The 23,708-nt window shown below is 41.2% G+C and overlaps 1 protein-coding gene across 2 annotated transcripts in view; it reads left to right on the top strand.

Annotated features, from left to right (window-relative positions):
• ANK3 (ankyrin 3) overlaps positions 1–23,708 on the top strand; it is a 678,945-nt gene that overhangs the window by 156,921 nt on the left and 498,316 nt on the right. The window contains exon 1 of one of the 2 annotated variants that reach the window (XM_029059631.2): positions 2,298–2,796. The exons of the other annotated variant lie outside the window; for it this stretch is intronic. Coding sequence (XP_028915464.1) covers positions 2,734–2,796 — 63 coding nt within the window. The 5' untranslated portion in view covers positions 2,298–2,733. Of the gene's footprint in view, positions 1–2,297; positions 2,797–23,708 lie in introns of those variants that run through there. 2 annotated transcript variants of the gene reach the window in all.

Raw genomic sequence — 23,708 nt, 5'->3', positions numbered from 1 at the left:
TGTTTTTGAAATTACTGGTTCTTACTATACATTTAGATAGAGCGCTCAATCAGTAGGATTGAACGAATGAATAAATAAACAAACAAACACTGTTAGGGAATTTGAGAAGATTTTTCATTCATTCAATTGTACTTATTGAGCGCTTACTGTGTGCAAAGCACTGTACTAAGCACTTGAGAAAGTACAGTATGACAACAAACAGACACATTCCTTCCCACAATGAGCTTTTTCTGCCAACTATACCTGTCCTCCCTCCTATTTAGACTGTTTGGCCCATGCCGGATGGGGACTGTGTCTGACCTGATTATCTTGAATCTACTCCAGTGTTTAGTGCAGTGCTTGGCACACAGAAGCACGTAGCAAATGTCACTGTTGGTATTATTATTGCTATTATTATAAACATATATCTCTTTGGGTAGAATGTGATATTATGGAAGAAATAATTGTGTTAGTGCACACAGCACAGCTCAGAATGCATGTTATGACCCGAATTGTACTTTCCAAGCGCTTAGTACAGTGCTGTGCACACAGTAAGTGCTCAATAAATACAATTGAATGAATGAATGAATCACCCAAGTTCACCTCAATGTGAGGTTCATCAAGACACTTCCTCACAGTATAGGAGGACTGAGGACATTATTAACTAGGTCATGGGGTTCAAATATTTCTAGGGAAGTTAACTGAAGCTCTAGACTGTAACTTTCTTGTGGGCAGGGAATGTGTCTACCAACTCTTTTATAGAGTACTCTCCCAAGTGCTTAGTACTGTGCTCAGCACACAGTAAGCACCCAATAAATGTGATATACTGATTAAAGTGAATGTCAGGTGAAGGTGGAAGAGGAGGTTGTTAATGGACTGTAGATCACCGAACAGATGACTTGCCAAAAAGGAACTGAGATGTAGATTGGCATCATTAGACTGTAAGCCCATCAAAGGGCAGGGACTGTCTCTGTTACCGATTTGTACATTCCAAGCGCTTAGTTCAGTGCTCTGCACATAGTAAGCGCTAATAAATACTATTGAATGAATGAATGAATCATTTCCTGAAATAGCCATATGAGATTCGTGGTGATGTATGTGAATGCAATTGAGATGTGTCAGCCCGCCTGTAGGTGGACTAGCAGAGGGGCCAGACCAACTTCAGTTTGCAAAATGCATTGAGTTTCCTTAATGGGGGATACATTGCCGGCATTTCCCCTTGACCTTTAGCACAGCCCCCCCCAGCCTGTGCCAACCACCTCCAGCTGCACCTTTCTGCTCATGCCTTTCTGGATGACTTTTGGTGTGAGGGCATGGGGAGGGATATAAGTCAAGGGTAGGTTCTTGGACAATATCTTTGATAGGCAAGTAAGCAATAATTTACTGTGCTCATTTATGTGATTGACACTCCATCTCTTTTTCGGAGTCTCTCTCCCATATTCAACTCCCTCGCCTCCATTTTCCCCTCACATTGGCATGTTGTGCCTCCTGGGGTTGGATGAGGAAGGTTGCAGGGATCCCTACAAAAAAGAAGCTAGTCCGTCTGCCCTTCTACCTGCTGCCCCCGCTCCCACTGTTTAATAAAACATTCTCCAGGGCCATTCATGGCAACCTAGAATGGCTCTGGGTAATGGGAAATATGATAGAATGGGCCAGGAAATGCAGAGAGTGGCTTTGTGGTCGAGTCGTCACCCATTTTGGACTCTCCACCTGAGACCCCTGCGCTACATAACTGGGAGGGGAGGCAGTAGAGCGAGGAGAGCACTGGACCAAAGCATTCTATGAAGCCTGGTCAGCTGTGTGTGTGTGGTAACGTGATCTGAAACCTTCCCTGACATAATCACATACAAGAGGCACATGACATTTCTGCCAAATAGAGAGCCCTTCCTCATTTTTCTTGAAGATTCTTACCCGTGGAAGGTACCCATAGGGTCAGATGGTTAGAGAGGCGAATAATCCTAAATGCAGATTGTGGTGGGAGTAGGTTGGAGTTGCTGTGTTTGATTCATTTTTATCTTCAAGGTTTCAGTGTTTATTTGAGCAATTGGTTCCCATTTCTGATTAAGCCATAAAAGGGGGCTAGTTATGAAAATCTACTAGGTGATACCATCAAGCGGGGTTGGGTGGATTTTATTGTTTAAATCCCTCCGAGTGTTTTTAAAGATCCAGTAACCTGATCTCCTATTGCACTCTCTCTCTGTGGCCTCGCTCTCTGGTATGCCCTGATGCATTCAACACATGTGTTCATATTGTACGCTATCAGCAATCAGAGCAATTTACATTCAGTTTCCCCGTCTGCAAGAAACAGCAGATCATCCCCCGTGCAAGCTTCAGAGTGTTGTCAGCAGCCTGCAGCTTATTTCTGGGTGTGGGGCTCACCGACACCATATAGAGGTTGGAAACACTGTGGAAAGACAGAGCTACAGGAGTCTGGTCGAGATCTTATCTCAAGGGGTAGCAATTAGGTTAAAAAAGAATAAAAAATAAAAAAGCCAATACACTGATCCCTTAAGAGGAATTAAAGACGGTCTGATGGGAGGAACACCCAGTTTCTTCTCGAGGAAAGCATATGTGAGCAGTCGGAGCCTGTGTAGCAGGAGCAGAGGCTGTGTTTAAGCAGCAGCTATTTTGCTACTTGCCTGGGAAACGTCAGTAGATGGACTTTGGTTTCAGTGCTTTGAAGATTTCCGGTGGTTTTGGATGTTGGAATACAAGCAGTGATCCCTTCTTTTTCACAAACTTTCCTGATTAAAAATGAGTGAAGAACCAAAGGAGAAAAATGTAAAGCCTGCTCATAGGAAGAGGAAAGGAAAAAAGGTAAGAAACCTTTAAACGTGTCCCAACCCTTTTCTTTCTTCTCCCCCTCCCCACCCCCTACCCTCTTTCTTGACAAATTGGGAAGGTCTTTCTGCTGGATTTTAGTAGAATATGTTTGGATTTTAGGAAAGGGAGAAGTTGCTAGAATCAGGATGCTTTTGTTTTTGCTGGCCATTAATGGGTGTGTTCTGTGATGGAGAAAAACATCACAACTCAGATGCATTACTAAAATATTCAAACTGTTAAATATAGTCATTTAAATTTCACTGAAGTGATGTTTTTCATAGTGATATTCAGGATTATTAAGTAAACACATGTCCTAATTATATGGGTGTCTGTTGTTTTTTCCAGATTTTCTAAAATGCCTGTTAATTAGCAGGGTACAATTTTACTAATGAATTTTACTGTGACTTTAGGTCTAGCTTTTAACCAAATTTTTAGGGGAACTTTAACAACCTGATGGTCACATTTTCTAAATATGTAGAGAATTCCATTTTAATCAAGTTTTGGAGTTTGGGCTAATCTCTGGGTAAATTCAACTCAAATTTGTAACTAGTCTTCTGAAAAACCTCCTGTCTCTTTCCTCTGTTGAAAGAACACAGAGCAAAGATGAAACTAGTATTTAATTAGTATGCTGTTCTTAACCTGTAGATTCATTTCTAATTTCTCTTGGTAGCCTATGTTTTGTCATTTTTCCCCCCTCTGGAGAAAGAATCCACTTCTTAGAGTATAGAAATTGCCCCACCTAGTTTAAATTTTTGTTTCATTGTGAGAAATGGGGAACAATTCAGGGTGTGTCATGAAAGATAAATAGGTATCGATCGCAAGGGAAATTGCAATCACCTAAAGAGGATTATGGTTCAGGACTTAAGGGGAAATTTTCAAATTACTCTTTTCATTTTACAGCTTTCCATGAGTTAGCTTTAAACATAATGTTACGATCACAACTTAGTTTAGCCTCCATAGAACTGGTTATGTTTTCAATTCAAATCTCTCATTGAAATGCCACTTTCAAGCGTGGTTTTATATTAAGGACAGTGGCTCGTCAAAGGAACTGGTTTTCAGAATGCCATTAAGTTGAGGTAGATCAAGATAGCTGTATTATTATTTATCAACTCCTCTGCTACTTCTAGAAGATCCATTTGAATTAAGCATTCTTGAAGGAGCTACTATCATCTGCCCACTTTCATGTGTCTTCTACAGTCACGTATGTGCCAGCATTCTAGGGCAGTGGTCCAGCATTGTGGCACCCCATATCACACAGGAGGCCGGTTTTAAGTGATTTTGACTCGTCTCCCATTGTCCCAGCAGGGCCTGGCAATGGTGCAAAGGTGATATTTTGATCCCTTTGGGATAGTGGGTGCAGCTGCTGTGCACATATGCCTTATTTGTGCTTGGCACAGTGGTGTCCGTCTGAAGGAAGAAAAGCGTCAGCTTTGCTCGTGTTTAGGAGTGCCGTCTTAGGCGTTGGGGGGGCCCGAGTACGGTGCTTGAACGGGGTCTGGCAGATGTAGATATCAAGAGGCATCTCAGCACAACCAAAATGGTGGCTTTTCAGAGCACAGTGAGAAGTGCCTTTGGTTAGTCCAGAGGTCTCCGAATCTTTGGCAAGGAGGCGTTACTTTTAAAGACCGTTAACCTGTTGATGCTAATTTGATGGTTTGCTTTCTCTTGCTTCCCAGTGTGGATTCCTTATCTCATAGGTATCTCCGATCAGAGAAGTGGGTGATATTAACTATCTGACCTATATGATAACCGGTGGTTACTAATATTTCTCCGCATTTTTTTGGGGACCATCATTTTCTGTCTCACCCAAGCACACCTACATTTCTTTATTGATTCATGGAAGAATGAGTTTGTTTGTGCCCCTGAATTGGAAATAGTGGGGAGGGACAAATAATGCGTCGCAAAAGGCTACATCAGTAAGTCCCTCTGGATAGACCATCCTCACGCTAAAAGCAACTACTGGTCAGAGGTTTCAGTGGGTGTGGTCTCGCAAAACCTGGCCGGACGGCCATGATTTGGCAAAACTGTTTTATAATGGAGGAAAAAGCAAACCAAGGCACCCACCTATTAAAATTACATTTTCTAGTAGTTTGTGTGGAGACATTCAAAGGACAAGAGCAATGAAGGTTTGTAGTTATGCAGGCATTTCTTGAGCTATTTCCAAAATGGCAGAAAAAATGACCTATAAACTGTCCTTTATGGGGGAAGTACACATTGATTGAGAGTATCTCAGGCACTTAAGGGACAGGGGAAAGTACCATTTTTTCCTCATAAGACTTGTGCAAAGAGTAATCAACAAGGGGAGATAATACCACCGTAGCCTGAGAAGTGACCTACAGGCACAGCTCCCACCCCACCCAGTCCACAGGAGCTGCGATGGTGACAGGAGAGGAAGCTGACACAGTGCTCCTCACACGTAATGAGCTTTACTGTTTGTGGGCCACCATCTTTTGATTTAACTAAGCTTGTGAAGGAATCTTTCTCAGACCATAAGAACACGCCTAGGTCTGGGATTTCACATTTGGCATGATATCAAAATTCTCAGGGCACCCAGGAGGATTTCCAAGTCACACTGGCATGCCTTGGCACACCTGTTATTAGCTATGTCTTCATCAAGTGGTAGTCTTTAGAGGCAGGGTGCTTCAGATAGAATGAATGATGGACAAAGCCGACCTGCAAGTTGTCATATTTTTTTTTCTTTAAACACTGAAATATGGTGACTAAGGACAAGAAATTCTAAATCAGAGTGTGCCACCTAGGCCACGTCTCACTTTATGGCCAGTTTCTTAGTCCAGATTGGCACCAAAGCACACACTCTTTCCATTGTCCCGAGGTTGAGTAAAGCATTGGGTCCCTGTCTTCACTCTCCCTGGTGGTGAATATTGAAGAATTTTGTAGGTCTAGGTAGGGCAGCTGGGGAAGGTTCTGGGGCATCTGATTTCTTGGGTCCTGCATTTGAAATGGCTGCCGTCTGTGCCTACTGGCTTCTCTTCTCTCATGTTTTGGCACACTGAGCTGACTGAAATCTTTATTTTAGGGAGAAAAGTGGGGAGATTGAGGAAAGTTGAATTTATATTCTTCAGATGCCAGCATGTCTGTTTTTTATATTGAAAGATCTTATTTCTTTTACATTTTCCTTTCTTTTATTAACTCCAATGTTACTTTGCCAAGGAAGTGCTATCTGGGGCATCCATGAGCACAACACTGGTAACTTTGTTGTACACATGTGGACGCACTATCATTTTTTATGATGTTTGATACCACTGAGAACGTGACCTGGACTTCAACAGGCCTTGTAATTGAAATATTAATGGAAGAACCCCCTTTGACTGATGTAGGGGCAGCTGTGGTGGGGGATATCTCGATGGTAGTTTCCATGGGAGTGACCAGAATCTGCCATTCCAGGACAGGGGCTTGTCAGTTCCTACTTTCTTCCTCATGGTTAATTTCTCTCCACACCTTGCAGTACTCCTCTCCAAAGCCCCCATGGCCCGGTTTCCTGCCTGTTTCTTTCCGTCTCCCTCTGTCGACTGACTGGAAATTCCCAATGCATGCAGAGGAGTTTCCGATCCCCAACCAGCATTCCCTTCAGCCTGAATAAAATAGATACTTTGATCCACCGAACTAGGCGCCATAACCTTGGGTCCGTCTTTTCCTTTAATCTTTTGAAATTTGAGATAGTCTTTGTAACATTCTCTTCTTTCCTTCCAAGAGGCTCCTTCAGTGGCCATGTTTTAAATTACTTCACTGAAATGGAATGGTTTCTTTGCTTAATACTTAGCTTCACGAATGGATTTTTTTTTAATTGGCAGCGCTCTCTGGTGCACTGAATGACCCTTCCAAACTGGCCCTCCCTATGCAGCTGGAGCTGAGAGGTCAGGGTTAGAGAGCTGTAGGGTAGGATCAAGAGAACTCGCACACGACTGATCACAGGGAAGGGGAAGAGTGATTCATTCAATCGTATTTATTGAGTGCTTACTGTGTGCCGAACACTATACTAAGCGCTTGGGATAGTACAATACAACAACAAATAGATACATTCCCTGCCCACAATGAGCTTATAGTCTAGCAGGAGGAGACAGACATTAATAGAAAGGAATAAAATTTCAGATGTGTACATAAGTCTTGTGGGGCTGGGAGGAGGGAAGAACAAAGGGAGTAAGTCAGGGCAACACAGAGGGGAATGGGAGATGAGGAAAGGTGGGGCTTAGTCTGGGAAGGTCTCTTGGAGGAGATGTGCCTTCAATAAGGCTTTGAAGCAGGGGAGAGTAATTGTCTGTTGGATTTGAACAGGGAAGGCGTTCCAGGCCAGAGGCAGGATTGGCTGCAAGATAGGTGAGGCACAGTGAGAAGTTTAGCACTAGAGGAACGACGTGTGCAGGCTCGGTCATAGAAGGAGAGAAGCGAGGTGAGATAGGAGGGGGCAAGGTGGTGGACTGCTTTAAAGCCAAAGGCGAGGAATTTTTGTTTGGAGTTTTTGTTTGGATGAAGGGTGGGCGAAGCTGTCCAGCAGCTGTATCTTTTTTTTTTTGTAACACTGAAATTTTATCGGTAGGGCTGGGATAGTGCTTGAACTGAAATTGGAATTTTTTTTTAATGGCTTTTCTTAAGCACTGTGTGCCAGATTCTATACTAATCTTTGGGGTAGATACAAGCTAATCGGGTTGGACTCAGGTCGATATCCCACATGGGGCTCACAGACTTAATCCCCATTTTACAGATGAGGTAACTGAGGCACAGAGAAGTAAAGAGACTTGCCCAAGGTAACCCAGCAGATAAGTGACAGAGCTGGGATTGGAATCTTATTCCTGACTCCCAGGCCCGTGCTCTATCAAGTAGGCAATGCTGCTTCTCACAACTGAGGTAGGCTTTTATTAAACCCCCCAAGTTCTTTACTCTGCCTCTGCCAGCACCTCTTCTTAAATTAAATCCTAGAAGGAACTATACAATTGTGTAGGGAAAATTTTTCCAATAGGATTCTGTGAGTAAACTGCTCATCTTTGGGAGGAAATATGAACATTTGGGCAGGACAGAAGGAAGGCATTTATTGGCATTTATCAAACCTGTCAATTTTTCTAATGTGTTTTTAAGGAATAAGATTACTTAAAAGGAAAAGGGTGTACTTGTCCTGAAGAGAAATTAGTCATCCTCTAAATGCACTTGGTCGTGACAGTGGAAGGGCAGAAAGAAACAAGTCTGGTATTGTGCATAGTCAGACAAGAAGAGATTTTCCTGGGGGGGACAATTGTCATTCAATTTAATGACAACAACAATTCTGTCCATACCTTACCGGTGAAAAGAAAGTAAATAAATGCTAGCATATAATTACTCTCATTAGATTGGTTCACAAAATGACTTCTTGATTGCCCAACTCATTGTAGGATAAAGATTTCTACCAGTTAATAAGTTCAATTGTTTTAAAATTTTTTCATTCTTCAACTCATCCGCAGTTACATCACCACCACCATACATGGGGTGTCCTGATATTTCGAGATCTGGAAACTGCTTTCTTATTTCTCTCATAATCTTTTAACCATCAAGTGATCCCATCGGGTCACATTCTTAGCTCTGAAGCTAGACTGTCAATATCAGTATGATATTTTGGGGGTACTTAAAGTGCTCAGAGTTTGAGGAGGGTCATACGGAATCAATATCAGATGTGATCCCTGTCTCAACTCATTTATAATCTAAGCAGGGAGACAGAAAGTGATGGGTATATGGGGTGAGATTAAAATAATTGACACAATAGTCCTGGAAGGTGGGATAAATTAATCAGGAGATGCCTACAAAAGAAGAAACAGGAAAAAGTAATTTATATTTATTTTTAAAATACCTTTTAAATAGGGTTCTTGAATTTTTTGTATGGTTCATATGACCATTGGCAAGTGTACTAGATGAATGTAATGATGCTCATATGCAACCGGGGAAGTGGCCTGAGGGAGACTTGTGGCAATATTTGTGTAGAATTTGCAGATGGTGACACAGAGGCCCAGAGACATGAATGACTTAACAAAGTCACCCCAGTTATGGCAGAACTGGAAACTGTTCCCCAGGTCTCCTGATTTCTTAGCAATGCTTAAATACAGAAAACTACCCTCTGAGCAAGTAGTCCCAGGTATCATGGGCTGGGTTGGACCCAATATATTTCAAGAACTCAGGCAATCAAATCGTAATTATTGAGCATTTACTGTGTGCAGAGCACTGTACTAAGTACTTGGGGGAGAACAGTAGAATAGCGTTGCATGACACATTCCCTCCATTGAAGTCTGATCCTGAACATTTCTAGAGACTTTTGTCATCTCCCTCTGGAGAAGTCCTTTCAATACAGTTTTGGGCCAGTTCCAGACCTTGGCCATGTCACTTAATTTCTCTGTGCCTTAGTTTCCTTAGTACCGACACATAATAAGCGGCTTAACAAATATCATTATTAAAAGTCCCCCTTCTATTTTAGACTGTGTATCCCCTGGGGGACAGGGGCTGTGCCTGTCCTGAATATTTTGTATCTACACCATCATTTTATACAGTGCTTGGCACATATGAAGTGCTTAACAAATACAACAATTATCATTTTTATTATAACCAGCAATTCTAGGTTTTCCTCCCTTTTTCATTGGGCACTTATATTTTGATTATCCCCAACGCTTGAGATTTGACTGTCTTGCAATTAGGTACTCTGGAAATCATCTAGTTGAGGAATACTTATCTCAGACATCTGTCTAACAATTCTGTTTTCTATGGAATTCATTTGTTTCTGAGATGATCATAAGCTCCTGGAGAGCAAGTGTAGTTTCTCATGTTTGTTCTGTTTGACATCTAGCACTTGTTAGAGTGTTAAAGATTTAATGGCAATAGTAAAGTACTAAGTTAATGTATTGGCACCAAGATTAATCTCTGGAAAATTTGTCCAGTTCTATTGTAGTGCTTTTGCCTTAATGCAGGGGCAAGAAAGGGCTAGAGTTTCTGATTCAGTGAATTTACTGCTAGGTAATTAGTCTTCTTTGAAGATGATGGTTAATTAGCTTCAGGACTTTCCAACAGTCTCTCTCTTATATCTCTATCTGTTGCCAAATTGTACATTCCAAGCGCTTAGTACAGTGCTCTGCACATAGTAAGCACTCAGTAAATGCTATTGAATGAATGAAGAGTAAATTATCTTCACCTGTTACTTTCCCACCTGTTTGCTCCTCCCAAATGCATCCTTTTCTTTACCCCTTATGCATAGACCCTTCCCCCTCTATGGAGCTCCTTATCTTCCAAATTGACCAGATCACACCTACCCCCATATCTTCAAAACCCTCCTGAAAACCCACTTCTCTCAAGAGAGAGTCCCAACTAATTTTGCACATCAGGTTATTCCAACAGGTCCTTATATGGGTCAACAGCATTTATTGAGAGCTTATTGTGTGCAGGGCACTGTATTATCCACTTGGGAGAGTGCTGTACAACAGAGTTGGTAGGCACATTCCTTGCCCTCATAGGGATTACAGGCTAGAGGGGGAGATGCATGTTAATATAAATAAAGAAGTTACGGATATGTACCTAAATGCGGTAAATACCAAATGCCCAAAGGGCATGGATTCAAGTTCATAGACAAAGTAGAAGAGAGGTACTGGGGAAAAGGGGTTTAAGAGGGCTAAGTCTAACTGTTAGGATAACCTAATCTGAGGTGATGAAAATTAACAATCTAGCATCATAGATATTTGTACATATAGGCAAACAGACATAGATATAGATATAAGGGGAACACATAAAGTGAGATCATTTTTCAATTTATGTGCTCCCCTTATTCATTCATAATTGTATTTTCACACTCTTGCAAATACCAGTTGTAGCTAGGTTCTGCCTCCTGCTCAAAACTATTTGCAAGCCGTTTTTGTGTGCCAGTCTATCCCGTTAGTTTGTAAGCTTCTTGAGGACAGGGACCATGTCTTTCGCTCTTGCTGTATTCAACAAAGTACTTAGTATAATGCCTCTATCTACATTGACCTCTAGCAAATACTACTGATTGATTGTTTCCTGGGCTGAAATCACTACTTCTTATTTTTAGCATCAATAGGAGAAGGAGCCGCAAAAATGAATGTGTCAGCTATACCTTTTACTAAATATGGGATATTTGAACGATGATGACCTGAACTTTAATGGTAATGATTTTTCTGGGTGTTTATCTATGTAACACAATTAATTATTTATCTAAATATTTATAAACTACTACAGAGAGAATGCTCTCTTTAAAATTAAAATGTAGGTATTCTTTTGTGGTTTGGCAACTTTTTGCACTCCAATCATACATATCAGTAAATTAATGATTTCTCCTAACTGCTTAAATGAGAACTCTTTCCACTGAGTATTGAATTCTGTGATAGAAATGAAGAGATGATATCATGGCTCTGATATCTTCATTTTGTCTTAAACTATAATTCCAGAGGATAAAGGTATAAATTTTGTTAATGAAGTCTTCCTGTTACTTCATTCTTCACTCGGCACTTGTTTACCCAAACCTTTGTCGTGGTGAATGTTTTCCAAGGTATTAAGGTACATCATGTAAAGTGGAAATGGACCAGGATTTTCATCCACATAGATTTTACTGTTTCCCAGGTGAATATCAAACAAGTAGTATTTATTGATCATTTTTTGGGTGCAGAGGACCGTACTAAGCATTTGGGAGAGGACATTACAACAGAGTTGCTAGATATGTTCCCTACCCACAATGAGCTTACAGTCTGGAGGGCTTGCTCATGACTGAGCCTGACCAGGGGAATAGTAACTTCTATCTGATCCTTGATCTATGATTGATGTATCAACATCTCTGACATGCATGTGGAGTCAATATAATTTTCTTTTAAGATAAGTACAAATTATATCATGCAAAGATGGTAAAAATAGTATTTCAATCTAGTCATAGCAGACGAAACATTTAGTACTATGCTTTACTTAAAATAGCCAAGAAAAACTGTAATCCTGAAGAAATGGAAAAACATTTCAATGGTAAAATTTGGCTGCACTTTACTATTACATCATAGTTAATGCCAGGAGCTTATATGAGAGCTTAATTACAGTTACAGTAATTCAGACACTGACTTTTGTGAGTCTCATATTGGCCTAACTAATTTTATGGGGTTTTTTCCTCCTAAATTTTGTGGACTTATTTACTGAAGCAAAAACTAATTTTAGAGTTGATTCCTCCCCTCACTAAATAAGAAATTGACTGTTGTGAAATTTCTCATTAAAATTTGCTAAATGTATTTGAAAATGCCAAAATCCTCATTAGTTCATGTAAGTGAATACTGGCTGAAGAATGAAGTAGCAGAGTGGCATATTGAGGCAAAGTTATGGATATTAGATTGTGGAATTTGGACATAAGCATTTCTTATCTGGCCTTTGTGTCTGAGCTAACATGCAGGAGGCTCATCATCCCGGTGGTAGTGTCGTACCAGATCAGTATGACAGGGCTGCCTTGCCAACAATCATTCAGTCATATTTATTGAGTGCTTACTGTGTGCAGAACATTGTGTTAAGTATTTGGGAGAGTACAGAATAACAGAATTGGGGGACACGTTCCCTGCCCGCAAGTCTAGACAGGGAGACAGACATTTCTGTAAATACTTCCGGCTCCCAACTCTGCTTGCTGAGGGTGGGGCAGGATTGTGGGGGGCACTCCCCATGAGGCAAGATTTCCAATCCCCTTTCCTTCCCCTCAGAAGAAAACTGCCCAGCTTTCTGGGGCATGGGGAGAAGGGGAACAGTTCTTTTGGGGCTCATGTGGACCACAGAAGTTTTGTGAGTTGCGATGCTCCTTGGGAAGGAAATTAGGTGCGAGAGTGGAGTGGTGGGAGGTGAGGGGAAAACCAAGATGGCCCCCTCCCTTGCGCATATGCAGCTGCCCGAAGCTGCTCCTTCATGCTTCAGCTACTAGCCGTTCCCACAGACCTCTCTGGATCATCTTGTTCCCAGAAGCGCCTCAATTGTTTTGCTCTCCAATGACTTCTTTCCCATTTCTTTCAAACATGTACTTGTCTCCTCTAACCTAAAAAACACAACAACTTCTCTTGAAACCAACAGTTCCTCAAGTTATCACCCCATCTCTCTCCTACCATTCCTCTCCAAATTTCTCAAGTGAGTTTTCTACACCTGCTGTTTCAATTCCTCTTCTTTACTCCTTCCAATCTGGTTCCATCTCCTTCACTTCACAGAAACTGCCCCTCAAAGGTGAAAAGTCACGAATGATCTCCTTGCCAAATCCAGTGACCTCTACTCTATCCTAATCCTACTTGACCTCTCAGCTGCCTTTGACACTGTTGACCGCCCTCTTCTCCTGGAAACATTATCCAACCTTAGCTTCACTGACACTGTCCTCTTACGGTTCTCCTCCTATCTCACTGGCTGATCATTCTGAGTTTCTTCTGCAGGCTCCTCCTCTGCCTCCCACCCCTAAATGTGGGAGACCCTCAAGGTTCTGTGTCTGGTCCTCTTCTATTCTCCGTCTACACTCCAGTAAAGCCATTTGCTCCCATGGCTTTAACTACTACCAATGTCACGGATGATTCCCAATCTATAGCTCCAGCTCTGATCGATCTCTCTCCCTCTCGCAGTCTTACATCTTCCTCCTGTCTTCGAGACATCTTCTACTTAGATAGCTCACCGACACCTCAAACTAACATGTCCAAAACAGAGGTCCTTATCTTCCCATCCAAACCCTGTCCTCCTGTCACTTTCCCATTCACTGTAGATGGCACCACCATCCTTCCTGTCTCACAATGTCCATAACCATGGCATTATCCTTGACTCCTCGTCTCATTCAAACCCACATATTCAATCCATCACCAAATCCTGTCAGTCCCACCTTCACAACATCGCTAAACCACCCTCTCCTCTCCATCCAAACTGCTACTCTGTTTATACAATCACTTATTCCGTCCACCTCGATTACTGTATCAGTCTCCTTGCTGACCTCTCCTGCCTCTTGTCTCTCCCCCACTCCAGTCAATACTTCTCTCTGCTGCCCGGGTCATTTTTCTGCAAAAAAATTCACTCTGTGTTTCCTCACTCCTCCAGAACCTCCAGTGGTTGCCTATCCACTTCTGTATCAAACAGAAACTCCTTTGTAAGCCAGCTTTAAAGACTCCATCACTTTGCCCCCTCCTACCTCACCTTCTTGACCTGCTATTACATTGTAGCCCACACACTTTGCACCTCTGGTACCAACCTCCTTTTACGTTTGATCTCATCGATCTCACTGCCGACCTCTCACCCACAATCCTGCCTCTGGCCTGGAATGCCCTCCCTCTTCATATCTGATTGATAACTACTCTCCCTACCTTCCAAAGCCCTTTTGAAATACACATCTTCTCCAAGAAGCCTTCCCTGACTAAGCCCCTCTTTTCTTCTTCTCCCGACTCCCTTCTGCATCACCCAGATTTGCTCCCTTTATTAACCATCCTCCTGACATCCTCACAACACTTATGTACATACCTGCAGTTCATTTATTCTTGTTCTATTTATTGCTATTGTTCTTGTCTGTCCCGCTCGATTAGACTGTAAGCCCGTCAAAGGGCAGGGACTGTCTCTGTTACCGATTTGTACTTTCCAAGCGCTTAGTACAGTGCTCTGCACATAGTAAGCGCTCAATAAATACTATTGAATGAATATTTGTCTCGCCTTCTAGACTGTATGCTTTGTTAAGGGCAGGTAATGTGTCTACTAAGTCTGTAATATTAAACTCTCCAAAGAGCTCAGTACAGTGCTCTGCACACAGTAAGCCCTCAGTAAATACTATTGATTGATATCATTGTAGCCTGCCTGGACCCATGAGACCTGGAACCTGCCTTTAGAAACTTTAGAATGTGAGGGAAGTATTAGCACTTTTTGTCAGTTGCTGGTGTGGTGAGGACCCTGAAGTGGTTTGTTTACTTAGCTCAACACTGTTATTTGGGATTTACTTATTGTAGTTTGTAATTGACTGTTGTTATCTACCCCCGCTTAGATTATGCACTCCCCTTGGAACAGGGATGGTGTCTGTTCTAATTATCTTCTATTTATAATGGTGTTAAGCACATAGTAAGTGCTTAGTAAATAGTGTAACTAACTGAACAGAAAATCTGGTTTAGAACACAAATCCATATGGATCAAGACCACTAATACCTCCATGCATACTTTGTCCCATGGAGGACAAAGAGAAGAAATTGAAGTATTTTAAAATATAGAGGTTGTTTCTTTTTTACCTTTGGCTCATTGGCAAAATACTTGTAACAGACTACAAAGTCATTTATTTAATTATTGTTTTTACTGTATTTGCCATATTAGCTTTTTCCTGTGTGCTCTGTCTTCAGTCCTTCCCTCTCTCTTACTGACCCTCTTTTTCTCTCTCTTTTGGAGGACATGAGCTCTGTAGAAGGGTTTTGAAGATAGGGAGAACAGTGGGCTGGCATTTTTCAAGGGGAACAGTGTGAACCAGGGATTAGAGGAAGAGTTAGAAAGTGAGCTTGGGAGGAGAGAACAATCCAAGTTAGAATGTAGTGGGTGAATGAAGCTGATATTTGAGAAAATGAAGATTGGTGGAGAGCCTTAAAGCCTGTGGTAAGGAAGCAGTTGGGAATGTACAGTGAGAGAAGGCAGCCCAGTTTCTGCCTTTTGAGGAGTTTACAATCTATTCCCACTCCTGCATTTGTTTGAAATAGTTGGTAATGGCTAATTAGCTTATTCTTTTATTTTCCCCACAGTAGAACACCATTTTTGAGTAGGAAAAACCCGTCCTTATGTGTGAGTGTACTCTGAGATCGGATTCGACTGTTATAATTCATAGTGAAGGTTTTGCGAGGAGTCATTTTTGTCTTTTGGCTTTTACATTTCTAAATAATAACAGGAATGAAACTAGCAAATATTTCATCGCATTAAAATAAATAGTTTTCAGTGTCTGTAGTCCCTGCATTAAAATATATCCTTAGACTGCAAGCTCACTGTAAATTGTGGGCATGTCTGCCAACTCTACTGTATTGCACTTTCTCAAATGCCTATTACAGTGCTTGGCACACAATAAGCATTCAATATTTACCATTGATTGATTGATTAGAATTTTCTTTAGATTTGGATTGGATAGATTTCCCATACCCACATCACTTTAGGAACAGGCAGAAATTGTGCATTTGTGAATTTTCAATTTATTAAAACCTAAGATTAAGGCATTTCACCTATTTTAATGATGTCAGCTTCTTAAATTAAATTTCTATTTAGTCCATTAGCATTTATTTAAGTTTCAACTTTCTAAGCAGTGTGGCTTAGTGCCCTAGTGGAAAGAGCACGGGCCTGGCAATCAGAATACCTCGGTCCTGATCCCGACACTGCCACTTCCTTGCTGTGAGGCCTTGGGCAAGTCACTTAACTTCTTTTGTCTCAGTTTCCTCGTCTGCAAAATGGGGATTAAATCTTGTTCCCTCCTACTTGGACTGTGGTCCCCAGACTCCGTCTGGCCTGATTATCTTGTATCTACCTCGGCACCTAGTACGGTACTTGGCACATAGTAGGTGCTTAACAAATACCATTATTATTATAAAGCATCAAGAGCCTTTTCCAGTTCTGTTGCCCTTGAAAAGGTATGCAGTCAAATCTGTTTCAGGAAAAGAAATTTGGAACCAACTCTCCCTTTCACTTTGCTGTAGGACATCGTCTGGTGTTTCCTAGGAAAACACGATCAGCATCACTGGTGTGTAAACAACAGCCGCACAATAGGCAGTTGAGACTTTTGGATTATACATTGTAAAAATAGGGTGGAGTTTTACCTGGCAGAGGTGGCATGTGAAGAAACTTGAAAGAAGAGGATTAAAAGAAAAGGAGGCTAAAGTTTTTGGTTATAACAATCCATTCCACACCTGAGAAGAGGCTGTATTCCTAGTCATAGAGCCAATGACGCACAGAAGGGAGGGAAAACTGACGCTGTTTTGTTTTCTAATTTCCAAACATGTCCACCTGGAAAGCTTTGTCAGTTACGTTATATTGTTCTCCTTGAGGAACGAAGTTCTGTTTTTCTGGTGTAAGTGGTTTTTTTTTAAGTATACGTCATCTTGCTCATATAGAACATAGACATTTTTCTGTATTTACTTTTACTCTCCCTGTCAATTTTCACAAAAGCATATAGTTGAAATGTATGCTTTGTATTCCTTTTGGCATTGATGTGGTTTTGACTGAAGAAACACTGACTTGAAAGGCTTTTGGTCATAATATTTGAAAAAAATTGGTGGATTGAAGGGAGATTTCTGTAAGCCAAGCCGGCAGGATCAGGAGCAAACAGGGCTTTTGGTAGGCTCTTTATTCACCTAAAGTCTTGGCATTTGTACTTATTGTGAAGAATCACTTTCCTCATTATTCATAAATTTTAGGGCCACTTTGGAATCTTAAAGACTTCTGTTTTCCTGATTTGTTTTTGAAAATTGAAGATAACTTGCCCTTTGAAACTTGAAAATATGGACTGTGTGAAAATTTGAAATGCTTTCTTACTGTGATGAGCACATGCAGATTTTTAGTTAATGGGTGCAGTGAAGATACCATATAATGGATTGCTCAATTGCATCAGGCGGGTGGTACCGGCCAATTTTTGCTTCAGAGAGTTGGAGAGAAATGCTTGTGTGGAAAAGGAACAGGAAGATATTAGATCATTTTATTATTGAGGATTTCAGTATTATTTGAAGGGATAATTCAAGCTGTTTGCTACATTTCTTGGCTTGTCATGCAGATAATTCAATTGCGTTCTCTACTGTGAGAGATGTCATTTTATGCCATGATAGTGCCTGATTTCATGAGCCTGTCTGGAATGTGTATTGATGATTTAGCATGTGAAAAGCCACTATTCTGATGTACACAAGTGAGTCGTGTATATAGTGAGTTCCTACAGGTGCATAGCACTATCCTAAGTGTTAGGGGGGGAAAAAAAAGTGAAAAAATCATAGCCTTGTCCTCAGACAGTTTCTTCCCAGAGGCAAGACCAGCAAATGCAAAAGCAAGTTAAATATGAACACGCACTCAAAATGAGTTGAAGGCTGGGGGTAGATCAAGGAGTTGGGATGTAGCTGGGAGAACCAAGTAAAGGTAATCGGGGTAGCTTCCCATGTGATGTAGGCTTTAACAGTGGTTGGAACAAGAAAAGAGGATGTGAATATGGAAGAAGTTGCCTCATGGTAAACATCACCAACTAACTTCATTTGAGTACCCATGGGATACAAGGAACTACAGTAAGCTTTATAAAGTTGTTGGATTTTTGATGGTGCCATCCTGTCCTCAAAGAGTTTATAATCCAGAGGAAGGTAAAATTAGCAAACATAATTGTAAAATTAATACCCCCCCCACAGCACTAAAGTGGGGGGGTCCTAATTTCTCCATTGCTTCCCTTACCAGTAATTCATTTTATTATTCATTCATTCAATAGTATTTATTGAGCGCTTACTATGTGCAGAGCACTGTACTAAGCGCTTGGGATGAACAAGTCGGCAACAGATAGAGACAGTCCCTGCCGTTTGACGGGCTTACAGTCTAATTATCCATCTCCCCAGCTGGATTGTAAACTCCTTGAGGACAGAGATCATGTCTATGAACTTTTTTTTACTCTCCCAAGTATAGTATCTTCATAGAGTTAAGCACTCAGTAAATACCAATGGTCAATTATGTAGACATATAGTATCATATATATGTGTAGGCAAATGTCTGTGTATATGCAGAGCATATACACACATATTGATGTATGTGATATATAATTGTTATGTTGATATTCTGTATATAATTACACATTTATATATGTATATACACATGCATAGCTAATGTATATATATACATTATATCAGTTATTTGTGTATGTATTCACATATCTTCTAGACTGTGAGTCTGTTGTTGGGTAGGGATTATCTCTATTTGTTGCCTAATTGTACTTTCCAGCACTTAGTACAGTGTTGTACACACAGTGAGCACTCAATAAATAAGATTGAATGAATATATGTATAATATATGTACATATTTTAATGTATGTAATTACCCATGTGTATATATATATACACACACACGTAGATAGACAGAAAATACACGAGAAAATCCTGCAAAGAGGTAAAGGAAGTGAAATGGGACTTGGAAAAATAGCACGCACACACATTCACAGAGACTCTCCTATTTAAAATAAAGATGGCATTATGTCCAATAGGATAAGATCCTGATCAGTGAGTGTGAGTTGAAAAGGCTGATGTGTAAGCAACATGCCCTATCAACTTGTTTGCACTTAAGGATTGATATTAGCTGTATCAAAGGGCTAGTTCTTTATAAGATATGCCTCTGTTCTGGAGCCCCTTGATATCCGGAACTTCATGAAGTCTCAAGGAGAGTAACTCATGCCATGAGTGCTCCACACAAAGCTGGCTTGTCTGCTTCAGTGATCTTCTCTAACAGTCCACTGATAATATTATACTGTTTGAGTCTGTGCCTTACTATGTCTTTATAGTGTTTGCTTATTAGTTCATTCTGCTCCCCTGACCGGGTGACCCTTTACAATTCTAAATGCATCCGTTGCTTAGCTAGGCTGTTGCTAGCTAAGCAAGCCTGTTGTCTCTTCTCACATGTCTTGCCCAGTGGAGCCCTGGAGCTCTAAGAATTGCTTCCATGCTAGTGAGTTTCCTGTGTTCCAAGACCACATTGTTGGTAATCTTGTCGTTCAGTCCATCAGTCATACTTATTGAATGCTTATTGTGTGCAGAGCACTCTATTAAGTGCTTGGGAGTATAACAGATTTGGTAGACATGATCCCTGACCACAAGGAGCTTATAAGCTAGAGGGAGAAACAGATAACTTGACAACTCTCCATCAAACAGAAACTCTTTACTGTTGTCTTTAAAGCACTTGATCACCTTGCCCTCTCCTACCTTACCTTGTGGATTTCCTAATACAATCCAGCACATTCACTTCACTCCTCCTAACCAACCTATTCACTGCACCTTCATCTCGTTTGTCTCGCTGCTGACCCGTTGCCCATGTCCTGCCTCTGGCCTGGAACTCCCTCCCCTTTCGTATTGATCTATTGACAATTACTCTCCCCACTTTCAAAGACTTACTAAAATCAAGAAACCTTCAAGAAACCTTCCCTAAGCCCTCAATACTTCCCCTACTCCGTCTCCTTCAGTGTTGCCCTTGTACCCTTTATTCACCCCACCCTCAGTCCTTCTGCAACTTTGTACATATCTAATTTATTTTAAAATCATCATTCTGGGCAGGGAACATATCTCCCAACTTGTTTGAAAGGTATTTTCCCAAGCACTTAGTACAGTGCTCTGCATACAGTAAGTGCTCAGTGACTACAACTGATTAAAGTAATTTACAGATAGGTACATAATAATAATAATGGTATTTGTTAAGCGCTGACTATGTGCCAAGCACTGTTGTAAACGCTGGGGTAGATACTAAGTAATCAGGTTGTCCCACATGGGGCTCATAGTCTTAATTCCCATTTTACAGATGAGGTAAGTGAGGCACAGAGAAGTTAAGTCACCTGCCCGAAGTTCCACAGCTGACAAATGGCAGAGGCGTTATTAGAATCCATGACCTCCCAAACCCGCGCTCTTTCCACTAAGCCACGCTGCTTCTTCAAGTATTGTGGGGCTGAGGGTGGGGTGAATACCAGGCATTTGAAGGGTTTATTAAGCAACATCAACATATCAAGCAATATTAAGTGTTAACAACAGCCTTCTAGACTTCCAACTTGGAATCCAGTTGGATATCCCTTTGTTGACCCGTGTGTTATGAGTCCTCAATGTAATGCTGGCCATTTTGATTCTGTTTTCATCCACATCATTTAGAGTACTTTAAGTTGTGAGTTGTCGAGGAAATCCTATCCTTTATGTAGAATTCCCCAGGAGTGAGTTGCTACGGAACTTCCCGTATTCTTCAGACTCATTATAAGCCCAGAGCACTGGTTTTCATTCATTCATTCATTCATTCATTCATTCATTCATTCAATAGTATTTATTGAGCACTGACTATGTGCAGAGCACTGTACTAAGCGCTTGGAATGTACAAGTCGGCAATAGATAGAGACAGTCCCGGTTTTGTAATCATTTGCATAACCTTGTGTGTGTACCTGAAGAATACCATTATCTGCATCGAGCAGTACCTGGATCTCTGCCTTGGAGAAATTTGAAGATGCTCAGACCCACTTAAGCAGAAAGAGTTTCCCAGTGTTTTGAAAGTGTATTTGAACTCCAGCATGCAGGTTCTTTGTTACATTTTCAAGAAAGGCAGACTAGAATAAAGGTAGAACTGGTGATGGAAAAGGGGACAGACCTGGTGCATTCAACTCTGACACTACCAACGATTCGGTCACGAAGGAGCCAAGGATCTTGGACAATTTCGTAGGCTAGCCAAATTTATGTGGGAATTTCCAGAACCTTGGTTTGTTGATGGCATTTGAGTGTTTCTGAAAGGTCAGTAAACACAGTAGTGGATAGAGCTTGGGCTTGGAAAATGGAAGGTCATGGGTTTCAATCCTGACTCCACCACTTTTCTGTTGTGTGACCCTGGGCAAATCACTTCACTTCCCTAAAGTCTCTGCATGAATCCCATTCAGCCTACCATCCATGAATGCGGTCACTAACCACGGAACCTGGCAGTGTAGACTGTAAACTCACTGTGGGCAGGGAATGTGTCTGTTTATGTTATATTGTACTTTCCCAAGTGCTTAGAACAGTGTTCTGCAAACAGTAAATGCTCAATAAATATGATTGAGTTGATTAAGCCCGTCACTGGGCAGGGATTGTCTTTATCTGTTGCCGAATTGAATATTCCAAGCGTTTAGTACAGTACTCTGCACATAGTAAGCACTCAATAAATACTGTTGAATGAATTTGAATTGAAATTCTTTGTGCCTCGGTTTCCTCACCTGTGAAATGGGGGATTGAGAGTGTGAGCTCCATGTGAGACAAGGACTGTGTGCAATTCGATATGCTTGTACCCACCCCAGTGTTTAGTATAGTACCTGGCACAGAGTAAGTGCTTAACAAATGCCATCATTATTATAAGACATCATAGTGTTGTTCTTTATACTTTTTCTTTGTCTGTCATGTTATAAAGATCATATCCTCATTGAGATTCGGGTAAGAGGTTGCGTACGATTTTTAGTAATCTGTTCAAAAGGATCTGGCTAGAATCTTGCCATAAAGGGAAATCAATCAATCAAAGGTATTTATCGAGCACTTACTGTAGGAAGAGCATTGTACTAAACGCCTGTTGAGAGTACACTGCAATAGAGTTGGTAGATATGATCCCTGCCCAATAGGAGCTCACAGTTTAAATGGAGAGACAGATATTAAATTGCTGATAGGGGAAATGGCAGATGTGTAAGGATGTGTACTTAAGTGCTGTGCGACCGAGAGTGAAGTGAATATCAAGTGCTTAAAGGGTATGGATCTAAGCTCTTAGCTGAGGCACAAAAGAGAGGTAGTAGGTGAATGAGGGCTGTCTGGGAATGCCTCTTGGAGGAGATGTGATTTTAGGTGGGTCTTGAAGGTGGGGATGGTGGTGGACTGTCAGATATGAAGGGGAAGGGAGTTCCAGGCAAGACAGAGGATGTAGACAAAAGGGTCAGCGGCGAGATAGACAAGATCCAAGTACAGTAAACTCAGGACAGAGACTGTGTTAGACGGGTGAAGTGTGTGGGCCGGATAGTAGTGGGAGTTGAACATGGTTCAGTGGGAGGAGAGCTGATTGAGTGCCTCAAAGCTGATGGTAAAGAATTCTGCTTGGATCCTCCTCCACTTTTGCCTGTCAGCTCTCTCTCCTTTCTAATTAAAAATGGTGATTATGGTGATCTTTGAAGTCAGCTGGCATCTACCAAATGTTCCATATGTTGAGGGAATGCTCATGTAGATGTGAGGATTATGTCTTCAGAAGTGTAGCTCTTTGTGGGCTTCTTGTTTGTTTATTTTTGTATTGTACTCTCCCAAGTGCTTAGTACAGTGCTCGGCACACAATAAGCACTCAATAAACAGGGAAGCAGAGTGGCTCAGTGGAAAGAGACTGGGCTTCGGAGTCAGTGGTCATGGGTTCGACTCCTGGCTCTGCCACTTGTCACCTGTGTGACTGTGGGCAAGTCACTCAACTTCGCTGTGCCTCAGTTACCTCTTCTGTAAAATGGGGATTAACTGTGAGCCTCACATGGAACAACCTGATTACCCTGTATCTACCCCAGCGCTTAGAACAGTGCTCTGCACGTAGTAAGTGCTTAACAAATACCAACATTATTATTATTATTATTATAAATACGATTGAATGAATGAATGTAGACTTCTGTGGGGAGGCTGTCACATCCAAGTGGCTTTCATAACTTTGGCTTTCATAAGATTGTGGCTTTGACTTGTAAAATTGAGACAAGTGACCAAAACACTAAAAACCTAGTATTTGGTAATTTTATAGGAGATATAGAATTTAGAAGGTATCCATCCAATCTTGAGAAGCAGCAAGGTCTAGTGGTTAGACCACAGATCTGGGAGTCAGAAAGACCTGGGTTCTAATCCCAGCTCTGCCACTTGAGGAAGTCACTTAACTTCTCTGTGCTTGTTACCTCATCTGTAAAATGGAGATTAAGACTGTGTCCCACTTGACTAGCGTATACCTACCCTAGTGCATAGTGCAGCACCTAGTGCATATATTAAATGCTTAACAAATACCATTAAAAATATCCATATAATAAACTGTATTCAGTTGATAGTGAAGTGAAGGATTATTGAAAAAATTTGATGTGGTGAATTTAATACATTTAGGTACACCACAATGTATTGCATAGGTTCATATTTTTCTAAAATCCTAGGGCAAAATAGTATCACAGAAAATGTTTTTAAAGTCTTTATCAGTTCAAAGTTCATGACTGATAGACAAGCAGTAGCCATAAGTGA

Source organism: Ornithorhynchus anatinus, chromosome 3 (assembly GCF_004115215.2).
Source record: "Ornithorhynchus anatinus isolate Pmale09 chromosome 3, mOrnAna1.pri.v4, whole genome shotgun sequence".
Classification (NCBI taxonomy): Eukaryota; Metazoa; Chordata; class Mammalia; order Monotremata; family Ornithorhynchidae; genus Ornithorhynchus; species Ornithorhynchus anatinus.
The sequence above is the reverse complement of the archived record's forward strand: the minus strand, read 5'-3'. Positions and strand labels throughout refer to the sequence as shown.